Below are 27,471 nucleotides of genomic sequence, written 5' to 3'. Positions count from 1 at the left end.
TATAATCATTAGTAACTAGAACCTTTTTTTTGGTGTCATTTCCAGTAACAATTCTTCAGCCAGTAAGAAACCCCCAAAACACTAATGACAGTAGTTTAATTTAACATCATGGCTGGAGAAAAATACATATTTATTTGTTTTGGCTAGTTTAGAGAAAGAGAAATTACGAATTTGTTTTCTGCAAGTTGACACCAGTGAAAGCTGTGGCCCTTAAGTCGTACTTGTATTTAAAATCTCCCCATCACAATTCATAAATCAAACAAAATAACATGTTACCGTTTTTTAAACAATGTCATTTCAAGAGAGAAAATACGGATAACGTCGTCGTGGTCTGTCTAGCTAGTCCCATTTATTCGAGGTCACGAAACCACTCTCTTTTTTATTATCAATCTGTTCCCAATGAAGAAACAACTGACAGGTGAGAGACTGACAGGCTTGACAGCTGAGTTACCTTGCCGTGCAACAGCGCGTCTGTGCTGTTGCTGCAGCCTGCCGTCGCTGTACCACAGAGAGAGCAGGGAGGAGGACCGGGTGGCTTGGGTGGTGCGTGCGCAGATCACTGGATTGCATTCCCCGTTTACTTCTAGAGCGAGCTGCAGCTGAGACCCTTGTCATGGTTTGAATAGAGGTGTGCATCCAGCGACAGCTATTATCGGACTTGTAATTATTATTTGAAAATCCAAATCACCAAGATGCAAAAATCCGCAAGCATTTGAATAAATAAGAAATTAGTGCTGGACGAACCGCTTGATCACGACAGCAGCAAAATTAAGTGATGACTAGCTAGTTTAGGTGCACCACTGGCATTCTATTTTAATATTTTCATTGTCCAGGCTTCAATAGAGAATATCGCAAAGGTAAGGAACAATATTGACTATTTTTTTTTTTACATTTTGTCTCAATTTTTATAAAATGTGGAACGTCCTGTCATTCTAATTCTAGTTAGAATTAGAACGCTTCCTAAACAAACGTGTCGGGTCATTTTAAAACCCACCGAACCATTGCGTAAAAAGAATGTCCAACCCAAAATGGACAATAACAGATTTGAATGTCAACGCCTAAAACGGGGGTAGTGGATATTTCTTTCGCAGAAACTGTTCGTTGAATGTGGTGCTTTTCCGTTCGGCGTTTATGATGATGAAACGTCGTGTATTTAAAATATAGATGGTGGCCCAGGTGCGTCGACATAACTGATGTGTTTTTTAACTAATAAAAAAAAAAACAGTAACTCTGAAAAGACCCGAGTTCTTTGTAAATCATAATCTTTATTTTAAATACAACCCCCTCTAAGCTGTTACTTTGTGCCTGCAACAACAAATGATGGCCAAAAAAGGAAATCAAATCGTCATGATGGAAGATGTGTAATCAGTGCTAAATTATAGAGAAGCACTTACTCAGACTCTACTGGTACAGACAGTGCAGGCTATTAAAAACACAATTTCTTGGTAGTACAGTATTAAAAAAACACCCGTGTTTTGGGAGAAATTAAATATCCCCACAGTTGCTGTTTAGGGTAGGAAAAATGCCAAACAGCTGCTGTATTGTGGTGTAATTAGAGGTCCCCAGAGCAGGTCTTGGCCACAATTAGATGGATGTTCCGTGAAAAGACCACGATAGTGCCACGATAGGAGCAGCAGCAACATCCGGAGCGTGCTATAGAAACTCAGCGGTCGCGTGGGTAGATAGAGTTTTTTTTTTTTTTTCTTTCTTAAGACATTTTTATAATTGATGTGTGTTTTTGGGGCTAATATCCTCTTGGTGCACGATAGGTGAGCTACATTGATACCATCTTCATACAACTCCCCTTTTATAAAGGACACTGTAGTTGGATGACTCCAAATATATACTGTATAATGAAAGAAACCAGAAATGTGCCTGATTATATTTTCAGTAAGTTATAGATACGTTAATGTCTTTTTGATTATATGAAATACAGGATACTAATCTCAGAATAGCATGGGGCTGATGAATAAATGCAAAACAGAAGTAGCAGCAGTGTTGGCACCCATTCACAAATTGCAGAATCCCGTTTTTTGGGTCGGGTATGGGATAAATTAGCGAATGAATGCCCCATTTATTGGTTTTGCATTCGTTGTAAATTGATAATGAACTTGCATCATCATTGGATCATTCATTTATTAGGGATACCAAGATATTTAGTGACAAAAGGGTCTGTGAGGAGTAAAATGGACAATACTACAATAATATATACATATTGAGCTATATTTCAGAGATATACTGGTAATTTGATATATAATTGCTATAACCTTCTACATAGTCTATATATATTTTTTTTTACATATGGGTGAAACAGCTACTGAGCCACACTACTGTATATATTCTCTACTTGGCTGCAATCAAAAAATCAGACAGTAACCAAAAATGATTTATGATTATGAGTCAATGCAAGTACTGTTACGTTTTAATTTCTGTCGTTTAAAGACAACAGTATCCAATAAGTGCACAGTTTAGATCAATACCTCTGGGGATTCTATTTTTAAAGCAAACAAGCGTCCATGGCATGTTATTTACCACATGGTCATAAATAAAACATTCGTGGCACAGAAGCAAATGTTAACAATTTATAAAACACCCAAGACTTAATTCTCTTTTTAAATGACCCCGGTAGTTAAATGGTACAGTATAAGGTATAGTCTTCAAAACATCTGCATCCACTCCTGGCTATGTCTCTGAATAGAATATTCATGTTTTTATTTGGTCATAGAAATAAATCAAACCTATTCAGCTTTTCAGGACATTACTGCACAGAAGAGAAAAACAAAGACATTTACCACAGCTAATAGGTTCTGAGCTTTTGGCAGCAGTGCTGGTTTGCAAGCAAAATGCAGCTTCAAATTACATTTTCATTTATTTCATTTACTGTCCCTTTACCACATATGATATTCACAATCAATGGTTCATATTGTAATAACTCAGTAGATTGTTGTTTTTTTCATATTTTAGTCTGTGATAAAGTGTTAAAGAGCCTCCTTCAGTGTTTACGTGAAACACATTACACTGTCTGCTGCATTTCGTGTTGTCCATATCACAGCTATTTTTTATTTACATATTCCTGATCGTTTTAATCCTGACTAAATGACTGAAGATTATTTTCAACAGGGAGATGCCGCTTTTACAGTATATAATTTACAGAAAATACATGAGAGATGCTGCTTGCCCAACAAACTGATTATGGATAATCCATTTATATAAAAGTGTGGGGTGTGTTTATAGCATACAGCACCTGAATGTAGATTAACATTATTAGGTATGCCTCATGATGGTGCAAAATTACTTTAAAGTGTTACTTGATGCTCTCCATATCGCAATTATTTTCTTAACATTGCTGATAGTTTTTATATTTTACTCCTACATCGTAGGTAAATAAACTAGGAAATTCCTTTTTTTTCAACTTTTAGTTTAGTTTAGTGTACATCTCAGTAGTGCAAGCACTAATACAAAGAGAGGTTCTCTGGTTAAAATGAGTGGCATATTATGGAAACAGAAAAACAGTATTGTGGCAGGAGGGAGCGTGATCTGGTTACACTGCGATCCTTACAAGACTTTTCTGGTGAGAAATGTATTGCCCAGTTGATTTATGATCCATGATGTGTGTTTCAAAATATCAAGTGTTGGAAATATGTTTAAAAATATAACGCTGTGATATGGGCAACACAGGACACAGCAAAGGTAATGTAGTGTGTTTCTTGTAAACGTTGCAGGGTGTTCTATAACTTGCTTTAACTGCTATATGAGTTCAGAAGCTGCTCATCAGTTCTGGTTTCCTGGCATTTTTTATATAAAAGTGTCCTTACATTAGGAAGCGCCAGCCAGCCCCATCTGGTCCATACAGTGTATTGACAGCAATATAAAAGGAAGCTTGATCCAAACTGGCAGATCACAACATAATAAAAAGGTACATGGACAGTAAAAAAAAACAGAAACAAAAGGAAATGTGCTATTTATTTCATCAATAGGATGTACTGTAGGGCCACCATGGACAGCCAGTGTAGCACTGATTTCACATGGAGGTGTGTGAGTCTGCAAAGTGTTTAAATTGTCCTGGATGGATACATGACCATTCCTGAATATTTTCCGTCTTCAGAAACCCATAGTCATGTCTCTTGGATATAGCGTCTATCAAACTAATTGTCTTCTATTAGATCTGTTTTTGCCCATTTTGCAACAGGGAGATGCAGGCTTAATATATTACAGAATACATGTCAGGGATTCCATTCCATTTGCATAGTCAATTAATTGTCTGTCATCTGAGGGAGAGCCCATTACAGGGTAAAACAATCAAGGAGAAGAATGTTTCTTCTGATGCCTTCATCAGTATAATGAGGCCATTTAGTCAAAATATTTGTCTGAGTTTCTCATAGTTTTACCGACCAGTTTATGATTGAGTCTGTGAAGTTGTGGATGACAGCCATTTACTTAAAAGTGTGAGTTACATATTGCAGGTGTTTCCTATTTCAACTAACCTCTGTGCCTGGCTGGAATATAAACCTGGACTCCTGGTGCTCCTCAAATTCAAAGCCCCAATATTCGATAGCTGTACTGGGGTCGTGCTCCTCAAATTCAGAGCCTCAATATTCAGTAGCTGTGCTGGGGTCGTGCTCCTCATATTCAGACCCCTCAATATTCAGTAGCTGTGCTCATGCTCCTCAAATTCAGACCCCTCAATATTCAGTAGCTGTGCTGGGGTCGTGCTCCTCAAATTCAGAGTCTCAATATTCAACAGCTGTGCTGGGGTCGTGCTTCTCAAATTCAGACCCCTCAAACTTCAGAAGCATCAAATCTTGCAAGATGACGACACAATTGTTTGCATAATTTCTATACATTTAAATCTATAATGTTTATCATAATGTCTATGGTAAATGCGTTATTATTACAGTGTGAAATGGATAAACAGATGTGAGTATTAATTATCATATATATCCTATATATATATATATACAGGGACGGAGCTAGGCTTGTAGCTTGACTGGTTTACTACATTCTTCGAGGTACGCCAAATCTCTGTGATCCCTTCCCACCTCAACAAACGGAAATATTTTTTTCAGTGCAGTTTGGAACACATTTGCAAGTAAATTTAAGTAACATAAGAACATAAGAATATAAGAAAGTTTACAAACGAGAGAAGGCCATTCAGCCCATCTTGCTCGTTTCGTTGTTAGTAGCTTATTAATCTCAGAATCTCATCAAGCAGCTTCTTGAATGATCCCAGGGTGTCAGCTTCAACAACATTACTGGGGAGTTGGTTCCAGACCCTCACAATTCTCTGTGTAAAAAAGTGCCTCCTATTTTCTGTTCTGAATGCCCCTTTATGTAATCTCCATTTGTGACCCCTGGTCCTTGTTTCTTTTTTCAGGTAAAAAAAGTCCCCTGGGTCAACATTGTCTATACCTTTTAGGATTTTGAATGATTGAATCAGATCACCACGTAGTCTTCTTTTTTCAAGACTGAATAGATTCAATTCTTTTAGCCTGTCTGCATACGACATGCCTTTTAAACCCAGGATAATTCTGGTTGCTCTTCTTTTCACTGTTTCTAGAGCAGCAATATCCTTTTTGTAACGAGGTGACCAGAACTGAACACAATATTCTAGGTGAGGTCTTACTAATGCATTGTAAAGTTTTAACAATACTTCCCTTGATTTAAATTCAACACTTCTCACAATATATCCGAGCATCTTATTGGCCTTTTTTTATAGCTTCCCCACATTGTCTAGATGAAGACATTTTTGAGTAAACATAAAATCCTAGGTCTTTTTCATAGATTCCTTCTTCAAGTTCAGTATCTCCCATATGATATTTATAATGCACATTTTTATTGCCTGCGTGCAATACTTTACACTTTTCTCTATTAGTAAGAGTAAAACTATAACAAGCAATACTTGGAGTTATTAAAATATGAACATGTTAAAAGCTTCTGCCTGTTTTTTTTCCACTTTTTCTCTAGTCTGAATTCAACTGCTGTTCTACAGGTGTTTTAGTTTGTTGCATCACAGATACGAAATCCTTGCCAAATATTACTGCTGCTTTGTGGAATTCTGATTTTCATTGATGTCTATTCCTGTTTTCTACCAAAAAGTACATTCTTTACCTTCAGTAGCCTTAACTGAAAATAAACAAATAAATAAACACATGTCATGAGATTTACAGCTGTGAAATATAATAACAATACAATATTGTACAGATAGCCTAATCTTATATGTAATTTAAATAAGTTTCTATCATTTAAACATATTTGCCAATCTTCACATTTTAATAGTTTCACAATCGATTGGTTGTGCATATCCAATAAATAACTAATATTTCTTCTATTCAAATCTAGTTAAAAAGCATAATCATTTTAATATATTCCAAAGTAGCATTCAAATAAAAAAAAATATTTGGAGTGGTTCTTATGCTTTTACTTGTTTTGATAAGTCTGTGTAAGATGCTTTGGCCTGAGTTTAAAATATGTTTTTTAGTTCTAGTTGCCATAGACGTAGAAGATTTAGGCTAGATCACTGTCTTTATTTAATTACACCAGCACCATGTAGTGAGCACCAACTGCAGATCAGGTTTTTGTATTGTTTTTGCATTGCTAACCCAGAAAAGGTGTTCACTAGAAGGCACTAGTGCTTACTAACATTAGGACAATTTGGTTGATCTAATCTGTGTCACAATATATCTATGGCTGGCAATAAGAATTGAAGAGCAGCTGCTGAACTACTGTCAAGTCACCTTAACCACGGACTAAACATTTAAAAACAGAGTATAGTATAGTATAGTCAGGGCTCTACACTAACTTTTTTTCCAGTTGCCCTGCAGGGCAACCAGAAACAAATCCAGGTTGCCCGGAGTGAAATTTAGGTTGCCCGAAAAAAATAAATAAACATTGCTATTTTCTTAAAATGTATTATTTATTTACCAAGAAGACACCCTTATCCAGGCCAACAAACATTGAACATTTCATTGTGATATACAGCATCACTTTCAGTCACAGATATACGTTGCATCAGTTCAGACTTTCGTATAGTCTGGCCGACGAGCCCTTTCCCCTGCTCTCCACCATCTGTTAACTGCACCTGCAGCGTCATATTTATTCTGGCTTGGTCCATTCATGAATATGAATTTTGAAAGCACGTCGACTGAAAGTGAAGACCTCCAGTCACATTTCACATGCCGCTGTGAAGGAAACTGAAGGGAAATAATATATTAATAATAGGGCAGTAGTACTTAGATACACCTCGGTTTCAATAATTAAAATAGACCTTTGACATTAAATAAAGGATGATAAAGATCTATGTGTTAACTCTGAAAACTGATGAAGATGCCACACTAAGGCCCTGTCCACACTATGCCTTTAAACCATATTAACTGCCTTTAAAAGTGCTAAATAATGTTAGTGTCTACACTACGCAGCGTTTAATACCGTACTAGAGAACGGGGCTCGGGTTAGTCTCGAGACCTGTTCTTAATGAGATCACATCAGGTAGTGCGGTTTGTCAAATGTGTGGACGCTGTAATATGTTTGGACGCTTGTAAATCCTCCAATATCTCAAAATGCTTTATGATATGTTTTTGGCGCATGGACATTACATATACACACCTCAGAACACGCATCTGAAGGAGTTGAGAACGACTATCAAAACTGCTGTACCGTATACAATTTCTGAGGCTTGTTGTAAAATGGTGGATCATGGAACGACGTGACCAGATGCCGAAATCAAGGCACATTAGTTTAAAAGATTAGCCCTATTTGCACAGGTCATGCTTTTGCAGCGAACCCATTGATTTATCCCTTTCAGAATGAGCGATAAAGTGCCATACTCTAGTTAATATGATTTCACTGATGATCTACAGTACATGATTGCAATGAAGTCCTGCTTATGCGCTGACCTTTATGTAGCTATTTTGCATGGGTATGATGTAACGATAATACTCACAGAAACTGTCCCTGCATTTCACTAAAACAGTTTTAAATAAAGATTGTAAATAGACATGCAGTGTTTATGACAGCACATCACACCTTGCGACGTATAATATTCAAACTACGTACTGCTGCTGTCTTCAGCTGTGTATTAGGTATTTGTTAAACATTGTTTTGGTATATTTATCCACATGTCTTTAATGAACTTTGGGATTGCTCCTGTAGCTCTACAGTCACATTGACCCAGGAAAAATCCCTGGCTAGCTGTCTAAACATCTTGCAGTGTGCTTAATAGCAGCCGCATACTGTGTAATGCCACACTCTACTATCATGGACCTTGTGTTTCACTCTAGTGGTGTAGCTGCAATTGTTTTAAGTGGGAGAGAGACCCAAAGATAAATATCAGAAGGATTATGTGGAAGGAGTGTCTGCACCATAGAACAGCGTAGGACTCTTACCTGCCTCGTGCACATGTAGAATTGGGCTTGTTTGCCCAATTAAACCCACTAAAGCTTTCAGAAAAAAAAGAGATAATCTGCAGGAACAGCAGCTCTCAGCATCTACAGATAAGTGGAGTGGTTATACCAGTGGGTCAGGGGGACAGGGTTATCCACCCTGTCACAGATTATTGTGTTTTATAAGGTATTTAGACCAGTTTTATCCATTAGATGCTTGTAGAATTATCCTGCTTGGGGGATTAGGGCAGCAGTGTGGAGTAGTGGTTAGGGCTCTGGACTCTTGACCGGAGGGTCATGGGTTCAATCCCCGGTCGGGGACACTGCTGTTGTACCCTTGAGCAAGGTACTTTACCTAGATTGCTCCAGTAAAAAACCCAACTGTATAAATGGGTAATTGTATGTAAAAATAATGTGTTATCTTGTAACAATTGTAAGTCGCCCTGGATAAGGGCGTCTGCTAAGAAATAAATAATAAGAATAATAATTAATACTGTATACCTCTGGCAATGGGGGTTTTAGATGTACCTTGGGAATAACTCACAGTTGTGAAGAAACTTGATATGAGCATTAGTTTTCTAGGTTATAATGAAGCACATTTGAATAAGATCTGGACTGGTTGGGCTAATAAAGCCTAACGTTTTACAACCATTTGAAATTAAATGAATCGTTGCACCACATAAAGTACATGTTGATCACAGTAACGGTACATGCAGTTATTGAAGGCTATATGATAGGGATTATGTCCAATAATGATTACACTACTGTATGCATGGGCATTTGTTTTGCTATTTTAAACTGAATTTATGTATTTTTATTTTTTATTTTTTTAAAATAAACACAGGAACAGTATAAGACATAAAAAACTGTGTATTTTATTTCTGCCTGTGGTCACTGTGCTGCAGCTACACAGTTTGCACCATGAAATAAAAGCTTCCTCCGGATTTGTTTATGTTTTCTTGGCCTCAGTCTGGCCGAGTGTACTGCAAGTCTAAATTATTTTGTAGATTAGAGTGGGAATTGGATTGTTTGATTTGGATTGGGTGTAGAAAGGAAGAATGCTGTGCATGCTTCGTACTCTTCTTTATCAGCTGCTGTGATTTACTGAAAAACAATCTTGACAGCCAATACAGTGCACCAGGCACTGAACTGACCGCTCTCCTGCGGCTGCAGGGAATCTATTTTAAAATGGGATCAGAATACACAGTACTTTCAATCGTCTGATTTAGGCAAAACCTAAAAACTGCAGAACTACAGAAATCTTTTGACCATAGGATATATATAATTTCTGTCATCAATAGATTTCTATACTCAACAGACTTCCGTACCATATGAAAAGTTCTATAGAAACATAGGCGTCTCCCTATTCTATGTTGAATACTGTCTGATTTCTATTAGTTGCTAAACAGTTCTTTAGTTTTCTATGCCATATGCCAGGGGTGCCCAATCCTGGTCCTGGAGGGCCGGTGTCCCTCCTGGTTTTTGTTCCAACTGTACACTAAATTGCTTAATTGGACCAATTAAGCTTCTAATAAGTGCTTGATTGCTCCAATTAAGTAATTTAGAGGGCAGTTGGAACAAAAGCCAGGAGAACACCGGCCCTCCAGGACCAGGATTGGGCACCCCTGCCATATGCATATACAGTACATTGCTATAGATTGCTATAACATTATAAGGGAAGGTTTAAAGGAGTACTACCTAAGGTTTTAAATGAGATTTCTTCTTATTAACACTGTTGATTTAATCTTCTGTTGCAGATCTTTTGGCTTTTTGCTTGTATTGCTTAAAGGGGCACAGAAGTGGTTGCGGAGCATTTGTGTCTCAGACGGCTACTTGTAATAGAACTCGCCTTGTATACAGAATGTAAAAAAAAGACAAGCTGAAAGCAAGGAACTAAAACAGAGCAGCGCTGACATATTGCATTGTTGAAACATTAAAATCAATTTGTTGTACAAGCTGATAATACACATCCCATGCATCCACAGGCAGTGCATTAGGTTAATGAAAACTGCACCTTTACATTAGATCTGATGACTGCAGTACATCTGTGCTGTAGTCATCTCTTTAGTAATGGACAAAAAATGGTTGAAGAAGAAGAATGTTAAAAAAAAAGTGCCTGTGATGCAAATGCAAGGCAGTTATGAACTTCCAGGCAGTCAGAGCTGGGAGGATGGTATGGAAGGTGTCTAAGGGTCAAGTAGGGTTTGTATAAGGAGCAGTGATGCAGAACACCTATTCAGCTCCCTGGCAGCGAAGCCCCAGCTTCTTGCTGTGTCAGCCTGCCACAGTATCTTATCTATCACCACCCACTGGAGGTGTATTCTTATGTGTGTCACACTGCAGAGCTGTATCCAGGGAACTGCTTCTCCACATAGAATCAAACTTGTGTGAGATTTCTGTTGTGGTCATTTTAGCATGTACAGTTTGTAGAGGCTGGTGGTAAATTTTACTACTGTAAGCGTAGCTGTTCCTTGAAGGGTTAGAAACAGATTCTTTGGTAACAGTTTCTTCATGAACGTTCCATTGGGGGCAATGGGCTAATAGAATTAGAGCAGTCACTCTCAATTGTATCTTCATTAATAGGCTTAAGTACCAATAAGGTTAGCAAGTAGTCTTTTAACGTCCTGGATTCTTGTCACTCCATGTAAATCACTATATTGAATCTGAAAATGATGTTTTAAACAGTGGCTTGGCTGACCATTACTGGAATAGCAGCCATGTTGACATGCCAACGCCGGTTCAATGAGCTAATTAGTCCTTGCTTTATTAAAGAATTGAATGTTTGGGTTCATTAGATTTAAAGAATTGAATTATGGTTTTAATGAATCTTCATAACAAGATACAGTGCTACCCCGTTATAACACGGTAAGGTCTCGTCTCCCATTTCCCCCAAAATGCAATCTGACTCGCAAACGTTGGTTTTTATTGTTGTTTTATTTAATCCCATTTAAGTTGAAACTGAGGCACATAGTACTTATAAAGCTCCCGTGCTTGTAGTGTATTTTTTTTTTCTAAAAGTAAAAACTAACAAACTGTTCGTTAATGTTACAAAACAAGTACGAAACAATACAAGTGTGTAGAAATGACCTGGGATTTATTTACACAACTGGTCTACGGACCGTGTGTGTGTGTGTGTGTGTGTGGGAGAGGGAGAGGGAGAGGGAGAGGGAGAGGGAGAGGGAGAGGGAGAGGGAGAGGGAGAGGGAGAGGGAGAGGGAGAGGGAGAGGGAGAGGGAGAGGGAGAGGGAGAGGGAGAGGGAGAGGGAGAGGGAGAGGGAGAGGGAGAGGGAGAGGGAGAGGGAGAGGGAGAGGGAGGTGGTAAGCGTGCCTCAGCCGGGATTGATTGACGTCCGGGTAGGCGGGGACATGAAAGCCCACATCAATGCTGACAGAGCTGACAGCTCAGTCAGACAAGCTGCTGTGTGAATGTGCAAGACTGTTTGTTGTTTTCGGTGTGGCGCAGGGTGACAGGCCCAGGGTAATAATCGTCCCAATAAACTGTGGATTCGAGTACCTGCAAATTGTTTGTCTCCTTCCTTCATTTTCCACGGTATTCTACAATATTAGTTTGGCCATTGTAAAGATGAAGTATTGTAAAGCAATTTACCTCTGTTGTGTTATATGTTAATGCTACTGAATGCACAGCGCCTTTGGATCATTGACAGGTGCTGTACAAAAATATTTTGTGTTATTGTACTGACAGCCTTTTTAAATATAAGAGACACCATTTTACAATATGAATCCGTTTCAATATGCAAGGCTGTGTATTGAAATAAATATTTTCCTACTTGAGATTGTCTGTTTGGTCAGTATGTATTGTTATAGTTTGTAAAGATTTTGTCTAATTTCACAGTTGCATGGCATAAGAGAAATGGGCCTGTGATTATGACATGCCATTGGTTTTTATGATGTTGGGATTAATGTAATTTCAGTCTGGAAAACTCATGCGATAGAAAGGACAATATTTATTAAAGCTTAGACAAGACAATACTACATTATACATATGTCCATTACATCTGCGACATTTGGCCTCGTCCTTCGAGGTACCCCTGCCCATAATTTTGTTTGCTGATAGTGCAGAGGCTGACTGTAGGGAAGCCATAGCAACGGGGACAGGATAGCTGCCCTCCCCTTTAGGAGGCTGGGGAGGAGGTAAGCACCTGATTCCTTCCAATGGCAGCAGCCTTGACCTGTGGTAAGATAGCCAGTTGCTTTTCCAAACAAGTTCAACCAGTAGGACATAAATGTAAGCCTCTTCCAAACACCTCTACCTACATAGACTGAATGTGTTGCAGAAATCCGTGCTGTAAGACATGATTAAACAAGGAAAGGTTGTAGCTGTGGCCATGATCCAATTAGAGTACCAGCAATAAAGTTATTGAATTAAATCAATTTGAAGTCCACCAGTGATTTCATGATCCAGAATCAAATTGATCATCTGTGACATCATCCTCATGTTCTGATGTTTTAGGTCCAACCTAGACTCCTTTTAACAGGTACAGTACACACCACACTGTTAAGAGGAATTCTGTAAGCACTGTACTGTACCGGCAGAGGCAGGGATTGAATGTAGAGGTGAGGTATGATACGAATGGCAGCTCCCTGTTGATCTGCCAACCCAAGGCTGATCTTACCGTATTACAGTTTTGTCAGCTTTTGAAAGAAAATCACTTGAGCATGAAACCGAATGCCAAGTCACAACACAGAACTAAAATGTAAACCTGTGACGATTAAGTCTGCTTAGTGGAAGGGTTGAGTTTATGCATGAATGTGAGGGCACTGAGCATGAAAAAGAGGTTGTCTTAAATTATCCTAACAGGTTTAAGTTTTTGTAAGAGGTTTTTAATTCAGCCCTTTTTGTGACTGATGGTAAAGCTGTTTAGCTTGGGCCATTAGTTGCTGTAATAAGGTATTTACAAGTGTTATAGATAACACTGTCAATAGGGTGCAGGGCTGCCGTGGAGAGCTAGGGTATAAGTGACTCAGCATGGGGAGCACGCAAGGTGTTTAAAGTAATTGTAGCTACTGTAACAAAAAGAGTTTGTTAAGATTTCTCCTGTATGCAAATCTATTCATTTTATAGTTCTCAAATGTGCAGTTGTGAAAGAAACACATGTTATGGCAAACATTTATTTTAATTTCAGAACATGATCTCTGGTAAAGAAAATTCTGTTTGGAAGCTATGTTTTTTGACTGTCTTGTACTTTATGGAGAATGAAATTGTCCCCACCCCTTCACTGGCTTCTTTTCTGTCAATAACCAATCAGCTGCTTTCCCTAATGACTGACATGCTTTCAGCCAGTGACATGCTTTTGCCTAGAAGAAACTGCTGAGGTGAAATGACCCAGGGAGTACAAGTGCAAACAGATAACCCAAGGAAAAGGCATAGAAATGGAGAGTTTGCTGTTATCTAAAGTAGCACCAGATGTCATGTTTTCAAATTAAAATACATGTGTGCTATAACAGGACTTTCTTTTAAAACAGCACATTTGACATGTATCTAGTGGAAGTGAAAAATGGCTAACATTTATTTCTTTTCTTTGCTACAATTACTTTACAATGGGAAGGAGAAAATATTTGTCTTCTAAACATTGCAGTGTGTTCAGTTCTTGCTCCCTCCTGCAACAATGCTGGTGATCAGATTGAAACGAGTAGCATATTGTGGGAACAGAAAACCAGCTTTGTAACAGGAGGGACAGTGATCTGGATGCACTGCAATCCTTAGAAGGCTTTTTTTTCTCCTGCAAAAACTCCTGAGTACCATATGTCTACAATATGATTAAAAATGTAAGTCTGTAATACAGACAACGCGGAACACAGCAAAGGTAACCTAATGCGTTTCTTATAAACTATGCAGGGTGTTCTGTAACACTTTAACATTGTTGCTATAGGAACAGGCTACATGGGAGCTGGGATTGGAAGATGGTATCAGCTGGTTACCGAGATGATATTTTGTTATTTTTGTCAAGACTCTTGATTATCAATCTGTGACAAAGAATGATAATTCAATCCAGAACATGCAATGGGCATTGACAGTATTTTTTATTTTTTTTTGTACTTTACTTTTCAGTTTTTATTAATTTCATTTTTCGGTGCTTGGCCGTTTTCTGTCACAATATGTTTAATAACTCGACAGTATATGCACACCTCAATTGTACCTTCTTTCCTTTGCTGTCTTCCACGACAAAATCCTTATGGTCATGGGCATATTCTGGGGTTTTAGTGTGTCCAGGAATTTAATTACATTTCGCCACAGTTTGCAATTCTTTTTTAAAATCTCCTTATCTAACTGTAATACAGATTTAAATCCTGTGAACAAGCCTTCTAATTGTAATCTTGTTTTAAATATCCAATAGAAATGTAGGAATGTGCTGCCACTCAGTAGTTGGGGCGGGTTTAAAGTATTCAGAACTACTCAATGATAGATACAAGTCAGGAAGGAGGGACATTGCCCAACTGCACTGGGAAAGGTAGTTTCTTTTTTTTTTTTTTTAATGGAAAGCGGTGAAGTCAACGTGAATTGAGTAACCATTTCCGGTGTTTTTTCTGTGTTTATTGAATATACACCGATTTTATTTATTTTTTTGTATTGGAGGGTTTTAATGGTTTTTATCGATTAAAACTGAAATCAGAAGCCCTAGTTATAACCTCCGTAGCCTTACTAAACTATCAGCGTGTATTGCATGATACAAATAAAAAACAAATTATGCAAATCTCAAAAAAGCTTTGAACAAAGTTTGATTCACAGTAGTTTATCACCATGTACGACAATAGGCAAATATCTGTCTCGCTATCTAGGTTAGTTGAATAACAGCAGGCACAGACAGCTAGGCCAGGATTTCCTCGAATGGTAGTCCTGTAAAAATAACTATTTTTGTAAAAAGGTTCTGCCAAATATATAGCTGTCAGTTCAGTAATGGAGTGAATTCAGTCCTCTGGAAAGATGGAAGTGTGTGTGTGGTGACATCACAGCATGCATCTGGAATCCTGATCTCATCCTGCATTAATTCCCTGCAAGCAGACACCCCCTACTAGCAGCCTCTAAAAATACAATCGGCCGAATTAATGGGATGCAGCCAGAAAAAAAAATCCAAAGTATTTGTGCTGTAAATACACCTCTTTATTGGGTTTGCCTATAATATATATCAGCTTTTGGAAGCTTTCCCATCAGTCGGGTCCAACCAGGAAAGCTTGCCATTGATCTGGAAACCAATATGAATATAATCAATTACAGCCCTGACTTACTGGCAGAAGTGTGGTAGAAGAGGCCGATACAAATGACTACCTAAAACATTAAGCAAAGAGGGTCAAAACAAAACCAGATGGATGTTATTTATTGATGTTGGCCTAGAAAAGCATGGTGTAAAATACAGATACCAAGGAGAAGGATATGAGTGCAGTGATGTTGCAGATGAGTTATTGCAATGGATTTACAACTAATACAATATTTTTAAATAATCACATTGTAATAGCAAATGTGCTGTGAGCTATTTGAAATTCTCTCCAGTCCCTAAATGCTGTAAAAAACCAACTGCTTCCCCCAATGGCTGAGATGCTTTGCAACCAACAACATGCTTAGACACTACTGAGGTGAAAAAGAGAAACATAGACACCACTTTTGTGTAAATGGGATGTCGCTCACATGGATGTTCACGACTACACAGTTATGCAGGATATGTCTATTTCTTTGTCATTTTTTAATTGTGTTTTTCAGATTGCTACTCAAAATGCACGACATGACTAGTGCTATGAGTCAATGGCCTATGTCTGTTTGGACTTTCATCCTCATAGTTATTGATGTGTTGAATTGGACAGCAAGCCTAAATGGGTCAAATGTACAAAAATACTTCATTATTATGGTGCCTGCATTACAAAAAAGTGCTAGGCCTTCACAGATCAAATAATATGCCATAGCCCAGATACATTTGGCAGTTCTGTGCTGCTACCAGTAGTCAAGATAAGCTGCATACCTGCCGTTTTTACACATTAAAAAATTCGAAATACGCATTACATGTAATGTGTAAAAATACGCATTGCAATTTTGCTGCACAGCTTGTCTGCCTCCCTTAAAACGTCTACTAACAACTACATCTCCCAGAATACAATGTCTTCAGTTACTAGGAAACTGAACACAAGAAAAACCAACCCAACAAACATTATCCAATCTCTGGCTAGCCCTGTTGTCTTTGCAGCCAATCACAGTAAGAATAAGAACAATTTGAAGCTACACAGGTTGAAGCGTAAACACCCCAGTGCAGCTACAAATCCAACTGGAACCATCGTCAAAAGCAACCGTTAAAAAAGGTGCCTATAATATTAAACAAACTGTATTATAACTTAGTAATGCATTTCATTATTTTATTATCTGTATGGCTTTGTATTGAAGTTTTAACATGTTCACTGAGTTCAAGAATTTAATGTTTAAATATAAGTTCTGTTTATGTGCTTATCTTCATATCGAAGTCATATTGGCTGTGGTCAATAAAGTGAATAAGAATAGCTGTTGTCTCTGATTTTATTTTAATACTAAGTTTTTGTACAGTAGTTCAGAGTAACATTGCAGTTAAAATGGAAGGCTCTTTTATAATGCAAGCTGACAGCAGCTCCTGGTAGCAGCGAGAGGTACAATCTCAGGTTCAAAATGGCTTCTAGCTCTGCCCTCATTCCAACTCAGGGAGAACACCATGGCACTGTGCTACCTTTACAGGTGGAAGTTTAATGTATTAAAGAACATGCATTTACCCTGTTCTCCAATCATCTTTAACATAATTGATTTTCCAGACCCATCTAACCAATCTGCCAATCTGCAAAGCCAGCTGCATCAACTGTGCCATGTTTGCTATGTTTTTACCCAGGCATTGCAGAAAAAAATACTATGCTTTTCTATTATTTGTCGAATTTTAATGTGGTTAATCAGGAACACAAAGAAAATGGATAATTCAGTATGTATTTTACTAACCGAGCACAATTATTGGGGTGAAGACTATCAGAATTTGGACATATATGGGAAAACCTGTAGTGACATTTTTATTGTGGTCTAATTTTTCATGATATTAGTTTTTTTATTTACAGTTGTGGCTCGGGTGTTTTACCTGAGAGCACGTAAACATCAACAATCCAATTTGGTCTGGTAAACTAAGCTTGAGGTGATCTAAGCATTAATAAAACTGCAATGCGTCAGGAACTTTTTTCTTGGTCACAAACACAAAAAAGAGGGACAGTCAGGTGCTTTTGCTTAGGCTTCAACTGTTGTAGGATCAAGAGCTAATTATTTTTAATACACTTTGTGAATTATGTTTCTGTGTACTTTCAGTTACAATTTTGAATTTAATTTAAATTTTCCAGACAGGCATTCAAGTAAATGGTCTGAGGTAAAAAAAATTGTGAAACGTAGACTTAATAACATAGAGTTCAAACGTGAACCACAAATTGTTGAAAAAAATAATCACAAGGCACAACAGAGAATAATATTTAAATGGGAATTTGTTCTATAAAAAATAGACCTTGCAATGCTCACAAAATATGAAGGCATGACAGCCCAGGACAATATGTTTACATTCCATGATCTCCTAGCAACCGCTGCCCAGCTCTCTCTTGTACTTGCAGAGAGTTTACAGCTAAATAAATTCACTGGTGTTATTGGTTCTACCTTTTGGCAGCACAATGTAATGCCCAATTATCTTAATTTGACCCCTGTCCATTGATTAAATGGCTGACTTGAGGTTATAATGGACCTAAAATTACTTGAGTGCAGTTGTCTTGTGAACTAGGCTGTATAATTATAGGTCCATTATCATACACAGGCTTAATGCTCTTCCTGTTCTCAGCTACCTTAGCAAGTCCTTAAAATGTTTACAGGTTCTTACTTCTTTTTTGTCTCTCTGAATTTGTATTCATGTACAGTGTAATTGGGGGAAAAAATGCCCAATCATGGCATAATGTCCTTTTGTTCTTTCTGTTATGCACACTGCAGTGTTGAGCATTGGTCTAAGTTCCTATTATGTGTAAAAGCCTGCAAAGTCCATCCTCAAAAAGAGTGAGAAATGGTCAGCCCTGTACTGCGTTAATCTAATTAGTTTATTTTTTTTCTTGGACCAAGACCCAAGGTTTCTCAATAAATAATCAGTACCCTGCCACGTCACATCTCAATGTGTGTTTGCCAATGCAAGTATTTTTGGTCTGGTCATAGAAATGGTCAGTTGTGTAGTAATCCGTTTGTATGCAATATTTTCACTGCTTGCGAGTCCCCGCTGCATTTGTTTTGTGAATGATTATTTAATTTAATGTTTATCTCCAGCTTCCTCAGACAGATTTTATAAACCATTTGTTTAGGTTAGAAGCCAGAGGTAAATAGGTCAGCCTCCAATGTTGGAGCTATTACTGTCCAACACAGCATTTTATTCTCCAATTAAACATTTAAGTGACTACATACAGGTATGGCTTATTAGCATCACTTTAACCTTCGGAATGAATGCAGGCAGAGCTGGGAAAAAAAAAAAAAAAACCCTGATGTAAATTAGAACTGAAGACTTCTAGCCCTGAATTCTAATTCCAGTAATTAAAAGAAACCAGGCCGTTGCGTCCTTTAATTTTGATACATTTTCGTCAACTCCATGGCAGCGGGGGCCTAAATATGTAAGTGTTTCCATGGGGATTGTTCACACGGCAATGGTGTTTGCTCAATGTTTTTTTTTCCATTTCCTTTTTTGTGTTCTTCAGTTCAGCCTTGGTTTTTAGTGCGCTTGGTAAGGCATATCCAAGGACTGCGATAGCGGTACACTTCTGTGCCACGACCCTGATCGGACCATAATCCATTACCCCATGTCAGTGAGGTAGTTTTTCCACACCCTGCTGCAGTGTTATCAATTCTGTATCTGCGGAGTCATTCCTAGTTAAAGGGAGCTGTGGGAGCTATGAATATTACAGTATTCTAAGGAGGCGAGTTGGCTATGATCGTTCTGGTGTTTACACAATCAAAATGACTTCTTCTCACTGATGAATACCAGGAAAGATTAGGGTGCTTGTAAATGGTGGCTCACAATAAAGTCATGCTGGCATATCTTTTTTTTTTTATAAACAATTTACATTTTCTCGTTAAAAAGCAATTACAAAACAATTACGATATACATATCAGAGCTCATACTATTATAACATAAGGAGATAAAATAGTTAACAAATAAATACATAAATATTTTCAAGTAAGCAAGTCTCAGTGTGTCAAACCCAATTTGACTCTAAAAGCTCAGCCAGCGAGACGGAGGCCTAACTCCAAGCCTCCACCCCTGCTGGTTGAGCCCCATCCATCCTTATCATAGTCGGCTCCAAATACTGCCATTTTGTGTAGCATAGAAAGAAATACCGTTGGATACTTCCAGTGCAGTTGGAAACCTACTGGAAGCATCAGAACAGCATCCTTCCACTGCAAATTAGGGTTAAAATAGCAGCTTTGGGGAAAAGAATACTACTTTAATCTCTGGCATGTAAACAGAACTGATTCATGTCAGTGAAAACCTTTTCTAGTGTGCACACCCAAAGACATCTGGCTGGCTGTCCTCAAACCTGGCTCCAGTTCTCATGCTCCTAGTTCAGATGAGGGGAAAGAAAATAAAAAACATGGCACTACATTCTACTGCTTGTCCAGTTTCCTAAAACAGTCACCATAGCAACATGCTACAGTGTATATCTCAAAGTGACAAGCTTTGTGTCTGGAATTGTCAAATATAGTGCAGTATATATCACCTAGCCCCAAGACTTGAGAGGAGCTACTGCAAGGCTGCAGACATTACTTCTTTGTACAGATGTCATCCTTCTGCATAGAAGAACACTACAGGAGAAGTTGCACACATTTTTATTTTATTTCGAATTTGTTCGATATTCACAGACTGCACCAGTTAATATTCAGCTTCACAATAAACGGCAGCATTTGTATCTATCGATACAAATGCTGCTGACTTTTAACTCTATATGAATCCCTTAATAAAATCAGTATACAGTACACAAAGCACGTTTTAGAGTTGCTGTATAAAGAATGGCTGATGCTCAGGTCGGCATAATTTCGGGGCGTGGTATTATTAACACATTCGCCGAAGCGATTCTGATGACAGCGCAATCGGGTCCCAAATAGACAACTGAGCACTGCATTAAGACCAGCTGAAACCAGGTTTATTTAGTGGCGCAATCAGAAACTTTAACAATTGAACGCACTACAAAAAGCAAAGTTGTCCTAAGTAGCAACTGTGTGCGTTTAGATTGACACAGAAAGAGGAAATCAAAGAAAGTAAAAAAAAAAAAAAAAAAAAACCCTTCTTAGACAAATACCATTTAAAAAAAAATACTCCAAAGCGGTTAACTTTCTTGTTTACTGTTCACATGACAACGATGTTTTAATCAGCCTATCAGTGCGTCTGTACTGGCTTTTCTGTGACCTGTACTGTACAGTCGGAGGTGGGACAAAGTCAGTGCTGCATTGATTTGATTTAGGTTGCTAAAATCTAGTTTTCAGCATTGGAGGTAAAATACCAAAAATGGATGACAAAACAAAAACAGCAAAGTATATTTTGGTTGAGGATCGTGTCAAGAAATTTCCCAAAGCAACTTTACATGCAGATGGAGGTGAATTGTTTTGAATGTGACTTTGGAGAAAATACGATCGATCGCTATTTAGATTGAGAATCACACATTAAACAAAAGGCTCCTACAGCTTTCAGAAAACAAACTTGCAAGTCAGCGCAGACAAAAAGTATTCCTGTTACTTGTATCCAAGTTAAATCAATACTACAGGTACGATCTAGCACAGCCACCTCGCTTCAAACAACCCGCTGCTTACTTTTTGAACGTAGTTAGAATTTTAGACCCTTTTGACTCGGCATTTATAAAATTAATTCCTAGATTGGACAAACATGAAACATGACAACGCACATGCTGTATGTATGTGTGTGTGTGTGTGTGTATATATATATATATATATATATATATATATATATATATATAGCATTTATTAAAGAATGCCAGATGCCCTTGAGTGTAACTGAGTTTTGGGACTGTTTCTAATCGATTTCCGCATCTGTATAACTTGGCAAAGCGTTATCTTACACTTACAACTAATTCAGTGGATGCAGAACGTGCAGTCTCAATGTATGGGCAAGTCTTCACAACACAGACAGAGAATGTTGGCAGCAACTGCTGGGGCATGTTGCGTGATTGCCTTTAACAAATGACAGCATTCCACTTTAGTAAGGAAGCACTATTTTTAGGCTTTTATAGTGCTCTGAAATATTATCTACTTCTGTTTATTTAATGTTTAAACAGGTTCGCGAAATCCTAATTTTATTCCATAACCTGTCCTGGAAAAATATGTAAATTCTCTGCGATTTAAGTAGACCTCTAATAATCATGGATGACATGTTTGCTGTTCCTATAATTTCATCCATTGAGAGGATGGGTATATCAGCTATGTAATATTAATATAAAAAAGCTTACATGATTGTAGGATACAACTAGGATGCATGTGTTGGGCATTTCATTATGTGTCTATTTCCCCCCCCCTCTGTCATTTGTGCAGCAACTGTCTTGCAGAACTGCACATATATTTATTGCTTATAAATTTTATGGGAGATACACAATCGCCAGAAGCCTTAACCATTTACCATCAAACATTTAATGCCACAGTAACTAGTCTTGAATGACACACTAGAGACTACAGTATATCAGAGGACAGTGGGTTAATTGCTGATGGATTCAATCTTCTCTTTTTTCCAGCCTCTAAAGCCAGACTGGAGACCATGAGAGCTAAATGATCGCAAACTGAAGCGGATTGGTGAAAGCTCAGTGTCGGAAAGGAAGGAACATCCCGTCAAATGGAGGATCTCTACAAGGATGCTCAGGCCAGCCTGCCCCTGGACATGGCCAGCTCCCCAACTGTAGTTAGCACCGCCAGCGGCAAGCTTGAAAATGGAATGACCCAGCTCATCACAGCCGAGGCCTGGAACATTAACCCCACAGGCATGATGAAGAAGCCCCTGTCCCCGCTTGTGACGGTGCCAGCTCCTCCCATGGTGACCCCTTCAGTTGAATCTCCCAGTGGGGTGGCTCTGAAAGTGGCTGCTACTGTCCTCCAACCCATCTGCCTTGGAGAAAGTCCAGTGATGCTGCCCATTCACCTGCAAGTAGCAGGAAGCGCCACTCCTCAAATGAACCCTACTGGCAACACTCCTTACGTCATGACTAGCCAAGGGCCCGTTCCACTGCCACTTGTTCTGGAGCAGCATGTGTTTCAGCACTTAAACTCTCCCATGTTGTCTCAGGGCCCTTCTTGTCCCACAATATCCTTACAAAACAATGTCTTGTGTCAGAACTCTTCCCTCTCTTTCAGCCATGCACCCCCACTAGACCAGAAATCTTCTACCCAAGCACAAGAGCCCGGGATCCTGCCTTTATTCCAGAATCCAGGCTTTGCCACCATTCTCCAGGATCTGTTCCCCTCTCAGAGCAACTTGGGTCCATCAGTTTGCCATTCAGCCAGCTCGGCTCCCACAGACAATTTCTCTTCAAACTTTTTCCCACCACCGCCTAGCCAGGTGTATAGTTCACCCCTGTCCCCGCTGGTGCCCCCTCCCACTCTCCTCGTCCCCTATCCCGTCATCGTTCCCCTTCCAGTTCCCATTCCTATTCCCATCCCCATTCCCGTCCCACAGAGCACAGAATCGAAGGGATTCACAAACTCACTTAAATCGGTCTGCACTTTGACCAAAAGCACCCAAACTCCTGCTAAAGAAGCTTTGAGCCCCCAACACCTGCAAACCAGTGTTGTTACCCACATAAGTCAGCTAGCAGTCTCTACAACGTTACCACCTAATGACGGGGAAGCACTCGATCTCTCCATCAAAGCCCTGCCTTTGCCAACAAAACAGGAAATTCCTTACCAGCAAGACAGTGTCCTGGATCTCTCGATGAGTCATGTCAGGAAACAGGGTGTACCCATGTATCATTCGGACACCAGCAAAGACCCTCTCAGATCTTTGGCAGAGCGCCCAACCCGCTCTGGGGATGAATCATCCAGTGCTGCATTAACTTTAGATGTCCCACGGCTAAACGAGGGTTTTCAGAAAGTGACTTCATTTGAGTTTAGCAAACAGCACAAGTGGCTGGTGGACCCCAACAGTAACAGACCTGGCTGCGACCCCAAGTGTGGTGGAAGCAACATAGAAATTGTCAGCACGTCCCAGACAGCCAAGGTCATTGTAGCGGTCAAAGATGCTGTTCCTGCTATATTCTGTGGGAAGATCAAGGGCCTATCTGGGGTGTCCACCAAGAACTTTTCTTTCAAACGAGACAGTGCTCAGGAGGCCATGCTGCAGCAGTGTTACGACGCCAAGACCCAAGCCGAGCAGCGAGACGGCAACGACCCTCTGAAGAAACCTCTGAAAAACAGGGGCATCAAATTAAAGAAAATAAACACACAGGAGATACATATCCTTCCTATTAAAAAGCAGCGCTTGGCTGCATTTTTCCCAAGGAAATGAGGTACCCAGTGTAGGCTTGGGTAAATTTAGTTGGTGTTGCTTTGACAACAGGTTATATCCTGTTCATGAATATTAGTAAACAAAACAATATGTAAAAAAGAAAGATCCCTGAGTCAGGACACAGTCCCGTAATTGTTATTAAGATATCCAAGGAGAAACTTGCACCTGTGGTTGCTAAGCTATTAGATTCAAAGAACAACTCATAATCAAAGATGTGTGTTCACAAACTGTGGCCTTGAGTGTACCTAAACCACTGTATCCTAAACACTAAAACTGTAGGAGCATAAATATTGATGTATCATGAATATTCTGTGTTTCACAAATACATCATGAATATGTATTGCCACGATTTAACCTATTAATATCCGCTCCACACACACATTTATTCTCTAGTTCCTAGTCTTTTAATATTCATGAAGGTGGAAGATCAGTTGTAAGAGTGACGTATCCTGTTTCTACGATAAATGACAAAAGCATTTCGAACGAGTAGGGGTGTGCCGATATTCGTATTTTCTGAGTAATTACCTTTGAGAAATTAAAGTTGTTAGGTACTGATTCAATGGAATAAAACGTGTTAATTACTCAACACAAAACAATTTTATCTCTTGGTTTCCATAATTATTGAATATCAATCAATAACAATCTGGCAGTGTTATTTAACCCTTAGCGGTCGATTTAGTCAGCGCGTATCAGGCGCGTCACGTCCAATTTATTTTCACACGTGCAGTTTATTTTAGACGCGCTGTTTAAAATTATTTTTTTTCACAGTAAAACAGGTTTAAAAGGCACTGCATATCAACAGGACACTCAGTACTGCATCTCCAGCCCCGCCCCACCCCTCGTTCGCTGTATTTTTCACATACCTCTACATAGTACTGCATACCGATAAATCATCTCCTGATCACTTGTTTTATCACCAAACTCCTCAATAATGCGATCCAAGTCATTATTTTATTACTATAACATCTAAAAAAAAGCTCCGCAAATGTCTGTGATATTCTTTGAGCGCTGGATGCAGAAGCAGCTATCTTGTTTGTTTATGTCCATGTTATCTATGTGGTGTCGGGGCTATCTGTATTCATGAGATACGCCCCTTTTTTTTCGGCTTCTCAGCTCCTATCGGTCTCACTCGGCCATTGAATGGTTTTCTCTGCTTTTTCCGGAGAAAAAACGACTAGAGACCTGTTTTTTACGTCTTTTTGATGATGTCGGACAAGGTCCGACATTGGACCAGAAAGGGAAAATTGCAATGTCGGACCAGGTCTGACATAGGACCGCAAAGGGTTAATATAGATGTTGTGATGAACCTAAACTCATTTATATTTTTAAGTGATTATTTTTCTTACCTTTCTTTTATTTATTTATTTATTTACCCCAGTTTTCTCCCCAATTTGGAATGCCCAATTAGTATTTTTATCCCGGTTCACCGCTGCAACCCCCCAGTGACTCAGGAAACGGAGTTTGAAACACGAATCCTCCGAAACGTGTTCCTGCCAATCCGTCATTTTTCGCACTGCGGATCCACAGCGAAGCCACCAGACCTATAGTGCCGGAGGACAACACAGATCTGAAAGGGCGCCTGTGGGCCTGCAGTGGAGCCAATCAGCCACAGGGCTCGCTGGTGCCCTGCCGACCTAATCCCTCTGGGCGGCGCTCGGCCAATTGTGCGCCGCCCCCTAGGAATCCCCGGTCACGGTCGGATTCGCCTGGATTCGAACCCGAGACCTCCAGGCTATAGGGCACATCCTGCATTCCACGCGGAGCGCCTTTACTGGATGCGCCACTCGGGAGCCCCTTACCTTTGTTTTATACTTTTGAATGAAATCATTTTTATTTCACTTTCCTTAGAAATGCATCATCTCTGCAGTGAATTGTGGGATTGTAGTCCTAGGCAAGATGTAATCTCTGAAATACATATCCCAGTTTCCACAGCAGTAGCTCGAGTTTGGGTTAAGAAGCGGTCACATTTATGTGACGAATCAGTTGCTTTTGCTAAATTTGCAACATATTTTCACTGTCAGTTTGCAGCCTCAGTTCAGCAGTAAAAATGTCAGCACCCAAGACGAAATTATCTTACACCCGGCTTTTAAAACACTTATGGGTAGTCTTGGACTACTTTACTTAAAATAACATTAGTTAGTGCAAGATTAGTGATCAGGGTCTGTGAAACCAGCCATCAATGTTTAAGTTAATTGCCATCGATTAATAGTAAATTGTAGAGGTGATGAAAAGTCAGCTTTTTTTGTTTTGAAATCAACACATTAATAAATGGATTTATTTAATACCTGCAGACAAATTCTTCTTAAAGGCAATTACTCAGAAAATATCCCATAAGTGGTTAAAATTAAGGACATTTTTGCTTTAGGCTTTTGATACAATTTGGGTATGTTTTTTTTTTCAGTTTATGAGATGACCCAAGTGTATTTTGTTTCACAAGCTCTATTTATAGGTTGTTATGCAAATTACATTGTCTTGTCTGTGGGAGTGTGTTAGTGTCTCTGTGTGTGTGTGTATGGATGTTACTCTGCTATTGGTTTAAGCTGGTAAAGGTTAGGTTCTCTCAATATTATTAAAGTTATTTGAATATCTATGTGATAAGGGACCTTGTCTCAACTGCTACTTGAAAAATCTTACCAGCAGGTGACTCTGTAAGGCAGTGGGCTTTTAACAAGGCATATACAAGGGTGGGTACAAATAGTATAAGAAAACATGTGCCATAAATGCTTAATGTTCATAAAATTCAAGCGCTTTTAACTGGTTAATGGCACAATGAGGTTAGCAAGCCAAATGTTTATTTTATAAAACTTTTTGGTATAAAATACATTCGATAACATTTAAAACAATGCTGAAGGATTTCACGTACAGAGCAGATGCATGATGCTTCCAATTTAATTATTTAATTGCAGTTACTTAAATAATAAATTGTCATTTACCATGGTATGGAGAGGAACTCTTGACTTCAATACCAATCAGTGTGTCTGTATTTGCCATGGGGCCTACAGTAATAAACGAGACACACCCAGGACGGATAGAATATCTAGATCTATAATATAGTTTGCCAGCTGTAATATTTATTATACTTGTGATTGAAGCACACATAGTAAAAATGGTCTCACTAAAATGGAAATCGAAGTATTACATTTAGTCGAGACATGTATTTATTTAGCAGACGTGAAGTATTGAATCTACTCTTCCTTATCTCAAAGACTGCAGTGGATATTGTCCAGAGGTTCCCCGTCCCTCTTGCTTTGCAATCCACTGAGCCCTGATCATTATTTTTCAGTGGATTATTCCTGTGAGTACCCCGTATTGTAGCCTGTGCTGTGAAAGGTAGTGCCACAACTGCAAAGACACCTATGATCCACATCTGCTTTTCTTTGCAGTTCATTTTTTGTATAAAACACCTGTGCCAATACTTTACATCAAGTGAACATTTTATGTGATAATTTAACAGCATAAAGCTAGAAAAAAAAAAAAAAATACTGCTCCTTCCTGAATCTAACCCCAGGATGATATTATATTTATGGTGTTTCTATCCATATAGCACCTGTGCAATTGTGCATAAAATGTAT

At 38.9% G+C, this 27,471-nt stretch overlaps 1 protein-coding gene across 1 annotated transcript; it reads left to right on the top strand.

Annotated features, from left to right (window-relative positions):
* The first annotated feature begins 585 nt into the window (after nt 1-585).
* Nucleotides 586-27,404, top strand: LOC117407024 (retinoic acid-induced protein 2-like). The gene is made up of 2 exons (XM_034011557.3): nt 586-857; nt 22,137-27,404. The coding sequence occupies exon 2, from the start codon at nt 22,235-22,237 to the stop codon at nt 23,897-23,899; it is 1,665 nt and encodes a 554-aa protein (XP_033867448.3). The 5' UTR covers nt 586-857; nt 22,137-22,234; the 3' UTR covers nt 23,900-27,404.
* The last annotated feature ends 67 nt before the right edge of the window (nt 27,405-27,471 follow it).

This window comes from Acipenser ruthenus, chromosome 8, assembly GCF_902713425.1.
Source record: "Acipenser ruthenus chromosome 8, fAciRut3.2 maternal haplotype, whole genome shotgun sequence".
In the NCBI taxonomy this organism is placed as follows: Eukaryota; Metazoa; Chordata; class Actinopteri; order Acipenseriformes; family Acipenseridae; genus Acipenser; species Acipenser ruthenus.
The sequence above is the reverse complement of the archived record's forward strand: the minus strand, read 5'-3'. Positions and strand labels throughout refer to the sequence as shown.

Bases quoted from the DNA above. Each gene is read 5' to 3' on its own strand.
- LOC117407024 (XM_034011557.3), top strand. From the start codon at position 22,235: ATGGAGGATCTCTACAAGGATGCTCAGGCCAGCCTGCCCCTGGACATG.